Consider the following 10,578-nt stretch of genomic DNA (forward strand, 5'->3'; position numbering starts at 1 on the left):
ATATTTATTTTATTTGTCTTAGTATTTATTGTACCATAATTGATATTTCCTTATTTTCTGATCAAAAAAAATATATATACACACACAGGTCTGAGGAGCCTACTTCTGTAAAAAGACAACTATGATGGGTTTTTTTAATGTATAGTAAAAGTTCGATAGTAAATTTTTTGTTTTTTATATCTGGATGATTACAGTACTGACCAAGCTCTGGTAATATTCGCTAAAATGTAAATTTGAAAGTATATTTTACTAAAACTTTGAAAATTTATCATCTGGATATTTCCTGAATCTGTGTTTAAATATCGTTTGCAGAGAAGATTAAAACAAAAATGGTTGTTACTATAAAGTTTACCTTATGCTTTTAAACTATAAATGTAAACAAATTTAAATTGTTAAGTTAACTAAACAACAGCTGGTACTGTAATGTTTACACAGAACAGTTTTATTATATTTAACAGGCTCTTTCAATTAATAATATTTGTTTGCCGTAACGCAACTGAGACTGAGATGGTATTTTTCGCCACTTTAGACACCAGTGGAGCGTATCCCGCAGGGATTTCCCAAATAAGAATAGATATGTGAACCAGGGGCCTTGTGAATGTCCATGTAAAATTTCAGTACAGTCGGTTGAATAGCTTACACCACTTTCTCATTTATACGTAAAATAAGGTTATTGTAAAGCACCTCAGATACCTTGAAATGGGAAAAAACATAAATTATGAAATGAATACTTACATAATGTTAAAAAACTAAAGCTAGTCCAGTTGTCCTTAGCTTTCATCATGTAATCTGCGATACAACCCGCTACTTCATATCCCCTGAAACTTTTCCGCTTTTCTGAAATAATAAAATACAATTCAAATAATTGAAATGTACAATTTCAAATAAAGACATAATGTCATGAGTAAGATGTCATTTCATAGTCATTGTCCTTTCTTACTCTCACAACGTAAAACTATTCATCCTCAGTGGAGTCCAAGACATATGCCGAGTCGGTGATTATCAAATTATTTTCATATTTTATTATCACATTCTCTCAGGGGTTAATTTATTGAGATCGACCATCTAGTAATAACAAATTGTAAGAAGATAAGATGTCGACCCTAATATTTCAAACAGGTCAGAGCGTTTCAAAATAATGCACAAATATAGTCATACTGTAGGACTAGTTTAGTCTTCCTTCAAATTGAGAAACACCTTGTTATTCTAATTTACGACTTTGATAATCGATACTTGAATTGGTTAGTTTGCAACCGCTTCTGTACAATGAATGTTCAGTGGTAATCCACGACCGGCGCTCTAATATCAGATCAGTACATTATATAGTTACATAATATTACTAATGACTAATTTTAGGTTATGTTTAGGTATCTTACGTTTTTCTGCACACTCCATTAACACAGTTTTCGCTTGAAGGGCCTCTTCAGGAGCGCGACCCTTCATCAGGCTGTCGACCACTTCTGAGGACCTCTTCGTGTCCATCTCGCCGGACTCGTCCATCTGTCACATGTGTTCAAGGGTTACAGGACTAGATTAATGTTCACATGATGGCCTTAACCTCTAGAGATGGATACATACTTGGAACTATGCACTAGTTTTTACCTGGTTTGGACTCATTTCAATGCTTGTAGGTATATCACTTTGTCTCCGTAAATGTTCTTAAAAATTATGGCTTTAGCGTGTAGGTATGAATACATACATGGTAATATGCACAAGTTTTATCTGATTTGGAATCATTTCAAAATGCTTGTAGAAGTGCATCATCACTTTGGACCCAAACATTTTCATAAAATAATAAAACAGGTTTTTGTCATTTTAGAAAGGTTGCAACAATTTATTTTGGTGTTTCTTCAGAATAAAAGAACACATTGAGAAGATATTTTCAAATGTCTTGGTAGCAAGACTAAAAGAGTTACGAGGACAAAACTATCTGGTTTACTATGTGGTTTACTACTGTATCTCCTATTTATTAAATTAATTAAACCAGGAATAATTTATAGTATTATTTTATGGCAGGAAGATATATATCTAAGTATGGTATATGTTATATTAAAGTATTGTTACTTATGGGGGTTTGAATTTTAAATTTAAATCGCTTCTTAAATCTGCCACTCTCAGAGTTTCAAAGAGAATAAATGGAGCTCTTATTTCCCTTAACCAAACCAACTGAACTACTAAAACGGCTTGTCCTTCCTGGAGGATATCTAGCCCATACACAAAAATCGTCTTTTTGGGTGGTTTATTTCTCATCCCAATCCTGATTAGATCTACATTCTAATTTGGGGTGGTTAAGGAAAGCAACACAGGAATTGGTTGAGAGAATAACATCACTTCAATATAAAATGTGAATGTATATTGTTTGAAGTAAATATTTATACACAAAGTTACTTTCTTCCCCTAGAATAGAACCTGGATATTTATTTAAAATTATATTGATACATTTTTACCCGACAAAGTGGAACATAATTAAGAGGTTGGACCCTACCTACTTTATTACAAGGAAAACTTCATATATATTCTTTGTAGTTTGATTACAATATAACTGTTCGCAGTAATCGATTTCTATATTTTTAAAATGGGTGAACAATATTTAACTGTTTCATACTAGAGAAGAAAATGCAGTAAATATTATTTGGACGTATAATGTTCCTTTTCTTAATAAGTATGTTGGGGAGACTATTACAAATACTATGATTAAATTCAATAATTTGTCAAAACTTTATGTTTATAGAAAAAAAATCGAAAAACTATACATTTTTAGTCTAGCTTTAATTTGATACTTTAAATTTACATGCATAAACTGTAACTAGTGAGTTATTGTACTTACAAGTTTTAGAGCCTTCATGGCGCAAGAAATCATGCGCTGAAAAATAAAATAATCAATTCATGAAATTTTGAATCAATAATTACCATCAGTCCAATTACTGTGAACTAATTTAACAATTGAAATAACATTAGTTTTAATGAAACATTTACCTTGCTTTGGACTAATCTATTCTGTTTTTGGTTTTTTTTATTTAAATTCATAAGAGTTTTAAAAATAAACCTTTTTAATTTGGCTGTTCGTCAGATATGTAATACGATTAATTCCACAATATAGGAATTATAATATGTATAATTAATATAAAAGTGAAAGTAACCCCCTTATAACATAATATGTATTATATTGAAGACAAATCTTTCTACCTTAAGCAATCGCCAGTATTCTTATTAATGTTATATTATAAGGATTTTAGTTTCATTTTTATATTAATTAATAATATATGTAATTTAGTATGAACAATTTTTCTCAAGTTTAAATTAAATAAAAATAGGGAAATATTACTAATTACTCTACCACGATAGTTAATTTTCATCTGGAGGTGTTAATGTTTATTTACTTGAATTTCATTAAAAAATACCATTACAATTTTTGTATACAAATAAATACAAATTCAAGTGATATAGAGTACAAAATTCAAAGAAACTAAAATATCAAATTGGAAAACACAAGGGGTTATTATTATTATTATTATTGGTTAAAATTACTATCTCAAAGGAATTTGATATAAATAATGCGCGTATTTGTATTACTTGTAAAACTTGCTAATTATCAATGTTAACACTAAAACACATTCCCTTTAAACGTAGAAAGTTAAAAATCGTTAACAAACTTTATAAATATATATATTTTTTTTTAATGCTGGAACAAAATTCTTTCCCCCTTCAAGGACGGTGCATTAAAGGGCTGTAATTATTAAATGAAAAATTAGCCTTGCCAAAAAAAGTATCGCACCACCTTAGTATGTAGCAACTGTATTGTAGTAAGTACACATGGAAGGCCTACGGTTTTGCCAATCTTGTTAGGCAATAAAAAAGTAATTTTTATACGAGCTTAAGCAAAATATTAAAACTAAAAGTATTGTATCTTCATTACACTAAATTGAAACAGATATTACAAAATATTGTAGTCTTAAAATTTATTCTTAGTCCTTGCCTTGTATTGGTCCCTTGGATCAAATCTTTCCATACCCACTTTGCCAATTTCGGTCATGTCATGATCCTCTGTAACAGAATAATGTAAAATTACTACTTTTTTCACTTTATATTTCTATGGCATAATACTATTTAACTTCATAGAAGTAATTTAAACTATAAGTGTTTAATTTTTTAAGAATAAAAACCTTTCAGAGTGCTTGGTTTAATTCATTAGTTTTTAATGTACTTTGGTTCCGTACTTGTACTGTGGACTCTGCATTACTGGTAAGAACGTAGCTAGGAAAACATTTGGGGGGATCCAGACAACTGATATTTTCCAGTATTGGACAGAGGGTAACGCCCCATTTTGTTCCTTAAAAAGTTTCTAGACCCATTTCTTTGTTGGGAACGATCTTTTAGCTGTAGTATTAAATTATTTAAATAATAATAATAGTTAGAATAAAAGTAATTAAAAGCTATGAAAATTTGGGGGGCTTGAACCTCTTGGACCCTCTCGCTGGCTACGTTCTTGTTACTGGTAGTTATAGACTACTGTCCCAGCACATCTTAAAGCCGAAAGCTAATATTTCCATAAGCTGAAATTTATAACCCAAACACGCAAAAAATGAGAAGTATTTTGAGGTATCCCAAATTATAATACTCTGACAAATGACCCGGTATGAGTATCAGTTTTGGTGTATGTCAACATATTCTATTTTACTACGATTTTTAAACCCTACAAGATTTAAAGTTAGTTTCTACTTATCACTATGGTTTGACATTTCATTTATTTTCATTTATTTCAATTCTGTATTAACAGAAAACCCTCACGGATATAAGACACCCTCACGGATATAAGACATTGGGTTAACTCTAAATTCCTGTTTTAGAACTGCGAAAAATATAGAATAGAATCAATCTTTCCTTAAAAATTTACCTTGTTAAAGTTTGAGTGCAATTAAAGGTGAAGGTGATGAAACTGTATCTAATTGTGAAAGGTGTAGGAAATCTAAAGAACGAAACTAATTATAACAGACTTACTCTCACTGAATCCCGCTTCTCTCTTGCATTCACCGATTACCCTTTTGTATTCTTCTTGTGAGAATTCTGACTGAAATAATGACAATTGACATATTACATTGTTTGCAATTGTTTACTAATTCTGCAAGATTTTAAAATGTGGACAAAGTAAGAACGGTTAGATTATAAAAAATATTAATGTTTGTTGTAATTGTTAATATCTACAAACTTTAAAGTTACGACTACTAATTTATGTTTTTACTGACACTTTGCTAACTTCGTGTGAAGTAGATATTTTAAACTTTGCATACATACATTAACTGTGTGTGTGTGTGTGTGTCACTCACCTGGTCCGCCGCCACTACACAGCCGAGTGCCAGGATCAGCAATGTACTGGTATTCATGGTTAGCAGCAGTAGACTACACTGCACGGTGTACAGAGGGTTTGGTATTTATACCACTGATGTTACTCTACAATACACATTTTGGTTTTTTATTATTAATGATGTTTTGATATCTACCGCCCTTTTTTGTACATTACATTGTACTGTTTTTATTAGACCACTTTATAAAAACTTCTGACGCCATTTCCTCGAACAAGTTGATATTACTTTGTAATCAAGGAAAAACTATTTCCGCCATCATTTGGTTTCAGTCATACAAACAGAGTTCTATACTGATTTGTGAATGTGTAGTGCAAGGTTACATGTATTAATTATGGTGTTTGGTTACTTTGCTAAAATACAGTAGATGGTAATAATGGCATTCAAAAGGTCGAAAGTAAGTTCGAGTAACGTTCATTTAATATTTAGTGAACTTAGAAATCAGTTAACGGAGGGAAATAAATCTTCACAACTTTCTTAGGAATTCAATATTAAGCAATATTTTAAAAAGTTTTGTACACTAATTCTACGATATTAATGTCTTAATGTTCTGCCAAGTCACTCAATGATATTGAGATGTTGTTTTGGATTACGTTTTCAACATTTCAATATGCTTAGATTTTTTGTTGAATTGTTTTTTTTATTATAAATTCTGTTCAAAATTTATAATAGATCAAATTAAACTATAGTTATAATATCGGCGTCTTATTCAATATAGGGGAATGGTATAAAATACCTTGAAGAAGTATTATTTGATAAAGAATTTTTATGCTTAACCTTTTCTTCGTTTAGAAACAGTTCTTTTATTATTAAGTTGTGTTGCCAGCTGTGAAGGAAACCCGGTTTGTAAAAAATTATACAGTGCGTATTATTCTGCAAAGGGTAAAGTTAATTTCCCCTATGATGCAGAAAAACAGAAGACAACACAAAACGCTGAGGTAAAATTTATGTACGTCTCCAGGTAATAAATCTCATTAACGCAGTTAAGTTGTTTACTTACTCTTATGAGTGAAAACCAGTATTCTCCAAGTTTTACGTTTACCTCCGCATGGTAGTTATAGTACCAGTCCAGCCTAAGTTTCATATTCTATTATTATGGTTACTTTATGACACAGTAAAAAGGTCTTCTTTGTATGCTGAAGTAAATGTGTCAATCTCTAAACCGAGAGATCATAAGTTCAGTCATATAAATCCTTGTAGTAAATAAGTACTATGATAAATAAAATGGCACTGGTGTTGAGATAATCAAAATGGAAAATAAAGATCAAGAAACAAGATATTTTCTGTCATATCATTGACGTAACGTAATCCTCAGCTACCTTATTACTGTAGGTGCTAATTTTAAAATAAGAAATATATACAATATTTATAAACACTTAAAGTAAAATTTACGTTTTTGCCACATGTTTGTTTAAATAAATAGACGATTGAGAAAGAAAGTCAAGGCGGAAAACAAATACTAAAAGGCGGAGAGGGACTAAAAAACCAGTAATAAGAACAATTTTTCAGATATTCCAATTTCAGGAAGAAACATGTGTTCATCTTAATATCTTAAATTCAAAATAGCCAGATTTGTAATTTTCTAAAAATTGTTTAGAAAACACGTTTTATGTAGACTAAGTTTGTGTTTCTGATGTCGAAATGATGTGAAGACTTGAGCTTGTACGTCGCCGTCTTTTTTTCGGATCTCTTCACACGACCATGCCTCCGATTCCATCAGTGACGTCTGTGACAGCGTCAGATTCCAGATGCTGCACCAAGAGGAAGGTGAATTGGAGATAAACTCAACATTCATAATTGTATTACGTTTCCAACAGCGCGACTCATGACCCTCTGATAATGTCATTGCTCTATTACAATATATAAATTATTATTTCATACCATAATCCCTTTAACCTCAACTTGCCAAAAATTAATTGTTACATTGACTTACATTCTAATTTTATCAATAACTATATCATTTTCATAATTTATTTTGAACACAATGCAAAGGTGTTTTCGTCTTATTTTTTCTATGGCTATGTCACGTAATATCTAAAGTATTTTCTTCAGGCCATACTTCTGCGTATGTAAATGTTTCTATAATTATAAAACATATCTGTACAAGGATGGATTCTGTCAGGCATGATTAAGTTGTAATGTTTAGTAAATCTTTACAGAAAGAAAGGCCTTACCCTTACACATGGCCTGGCTTGTCGCCAGGGACTTGGGCTCGGACCAGATCTGAAAATATTTTGGCACCTAAAACACTCTTTCATCTTCTCGAAATTGGCACCATCAGTTATCCACTTAATGGGGAAGTCTCAAACAGTTCTACATCTCTTCTGTCTAAGGGAATAAGTCTGTGTGCGCTTGAAAAAAATCTTGAGATCATAAAACTACTGTCTTCTGAGTGTTGATCCGGGAAGAAAACAGTGGAACGACTCTGACGATCTTAGTGAGGCGACAACAATAGTATGACAAGAAATATGTAAAAATACGTATACGTATGTAAATACGTACAAACCTGGAAGAACTGGCGATTATATAAACTTTTGACTTACAAATTTGTATATTTTTATAATTGAACCATATCATAGCGATTTTTAAAAAATGTATTGAAAATAAAAGGCTAAGATTTGATGCTTCAAAAATGGATTTTCTCAAACAATGTCGTTTACATTAAGTACTTTATTTCTAAAAAAAGAGTAAGCATAATTTTCTTTTTTTATTTCCCATTTCACTAAATAAGATTTATTCTTATTCGTGTACAAATGTACCGAATGGACAATACACAAAGGGTTGGATACCGCTGAGGTCGTAGTAAAGAATACTCGACATTTTAAGTTTACGTGTATGTTTAATATTGGCAAATAAACATAAAACCACTACTTCTAGTTGGTAAAATGAACTAAAGTATTGCCACGTGGCTGCCAAATAGAGTATGAATGAATTAAAATATGATACCATGGGATGGGCCTAAATATTCCACTGTTCTATAGATTCTACCTTCGAAATTAATAATTATTAAAACTTTAAAAATAACTTACCTTTACGATGAACTTGTCTCACAAACCCGGGCGTCAGCATTCATGGCTCTACAATGCAGCACAAATATCTGCAACAAATATTTGGTGACAATTGAGAGTCATCCACTCCATTTTCATCATGAACATTTTTTTGGCCATCTTAGCGATTCCATGTCAGAAAAGACAAGATTAGTAGACTGGAAGTCTAAAACATGAAGTAATTGGGCTTGAATTCAAGAAGAGCGAACTGCAACTCGCCTAAAACTAAATCGCGACGGCATTATTCATTTATCGAGACAACTTATAATCACGACAACGTCGTCTCGTTAGAGGGACATCACCACAAATATTGTCCAAGTTGATCTGGGAAATAAAACACATTCAAGGTAAGTTACTTTACTATGTATAATTTTACTTTACATTACATTCAATCATTAGATGCCTCACATGAAAGGGCTAACTTATGATACGAAAATATAAATTTTTTACTTACGGACAAGGCGCGCGAGGTGTTGCTTCGGTAGCGAGGTTCGGCAGCTACAAAGTTCCCGAGAGAAATAATTAATATACGTGACAATTAGGTTATCTATTGTAAGACATATGTATTATTAGTAAAATAAAATTCATAGAATAGATGTACAGATAGTTGCTGGAAAGGAAGTCTCGTATTGCAATTCGAGACAAACATCCTCCGGATGTAAGTAGATACGCACATCCGCCCAGACGCCGATGGTGAACAAACAGGAAATGCTTATTTGTAAAAACCGTGCGACAATGTAAGGGACAGCCATGCTGATATGGAAAATTGTTACTCACCAATTATGATGGAGAGATTTGGCAGAGGCGTGGTCAATGAGCTGGCGGGAGAAGAACATCAAAACTGAAGAACAAGGAGGAGAGGGAAGTGGAGGCCGGGAATTCGAAAAGTGAAGTTCGGGAGTGTTTGTGTTCGTGTGCGGAAAAAATTCTCTAGGCGTAATAAGTGTGATGTGAAATAAAATGTAAGTAATTTTAAGAACTTAGTATATTTTAGGGTTCATTAATCATTTTCAATTCCATATCTATTTAAATGTTCACAATTTCGAAAATATAAATTCATGTAAATGTTTAGCTATTTTAAAGAAAGTTTCTCATGTTAGTCCATGAACTCATTATTATTGCAACACTACAAAATTACTAGTAAATGTTATAATGAATTAAATTCAAAATAAATTGTAATGAATAATTTAATATTAAATATGTCTTCAAAGTATTAAGACATTAAGTTTTGTGCTTAATATGTCGATTGACGCAATCAATTAATCAATTTAATGAAATGTTGTCACAAATAAATGTGTTGGTTCATTTGAGGGTATTTGTACTGCCAATCTAACCTATTATTAAATCCTCTCACAGCAACCCTTGCTCAAAATATGTCACAACCTTAAACTAAACCAACCCTACAAAACCTTACATGGTGGAGGCGCTAAAACTCGATTGGCATTCAAATTCCTCACATGGGCGAGCACATAGTTTCATAGGCTAGGTATAAATTAGAACTAAATAATATTTATAAGAAAGTATTTAACTAAAATAGCCTACTTCAGTGACAAACCACTCATTTACCTAAAAGATAAATTAAATTTCCAATAACTCAAAAATATTTTCAAACCCGTAATTAGAGTAACGCCAAGTAAACTAACGAGGTACGTCAATGGACATGTATAATTAAATGGAAACCATACTACATGAAGATTTAATACCATTAGACACATATAGGACTTCCAAAAGTGACATAATAAAAATATTAAATGAAAATGGAATTCTATCTAGAGACACAGACACTGTAGCAGACCTCAGACCTATCCTAGCGGCACTTAAGAACTTAACACGTATAAGCGCAAGTCACCCTAATATTAAAACCATATTTAATTATTTAACTACACGAAAAACTCACCTAAGTGAAGAGGACAGGGAAAACTATAAGGATCTAGCTACAATCGAGGATTTTTCTAGTGCAGAGAACAAATTTATACGACATAGTACATAACCCTGAGGCGGACATCAAGACACAAGCACCCCCAACCTTAGCACAACATTACGAGCCACTCACACTACCTGACAGAACGAACACAGCAACCATGGGGGAAAACATACCGCTAATATCAGCTGGGACTTACACAGGTCTCCAGAGCGAAAATCCACAAGAATTTTTAGACAAATTCTTAGTT

At 31.9% G+C, this 10,578-nt stretch overlaps 1 protein-coding gene across 1 annotated transcript; it reads right to left on the minus strand.

The window, feature by feature from the left end:
* Window positions 1-735: 735 nt before the first annotated feature.
* LOC124374017 lies at window positions 736-5,386 on the minus strand (the record flags this gene model as incomplete). Its single annotated transcript, XM_046832321.1, has 6 exons — window positions 5,325-5,386; window positions 4,999-5,068; window positions 3,977-4,044; window positions 2,828-2,863; window positions 1,377-1,500; window positions 736-837 (listed from the first exon to the last, which is right to left on the minus strand). Coding segments are annotated over exons 1-6 (457 nt in total), but the record flags the coding sequence as incomplete, so codon positions are not given.
* Between the last annotated feature and the right edge of the window lie 5,192 nt (window positions 5,387-10,578).

This window comes from Homalodisca vitripennis, unplaced genomic scaffold, assembly GCF_021130785.1.
Source record: "Homalodisca vitripennis isolate AUS2020 unplaced genomic scaffold, UT_GWSS_2.1 ScUCBcl_7013;HRSCAF=14511, whole genome shotgun sequence".
NCBI lineage: Eukaryota > Metazoa > Arthropoda > Insecta > Hemiptera > Cicadellidae > Homalodisca > Homalodisca vitripennis.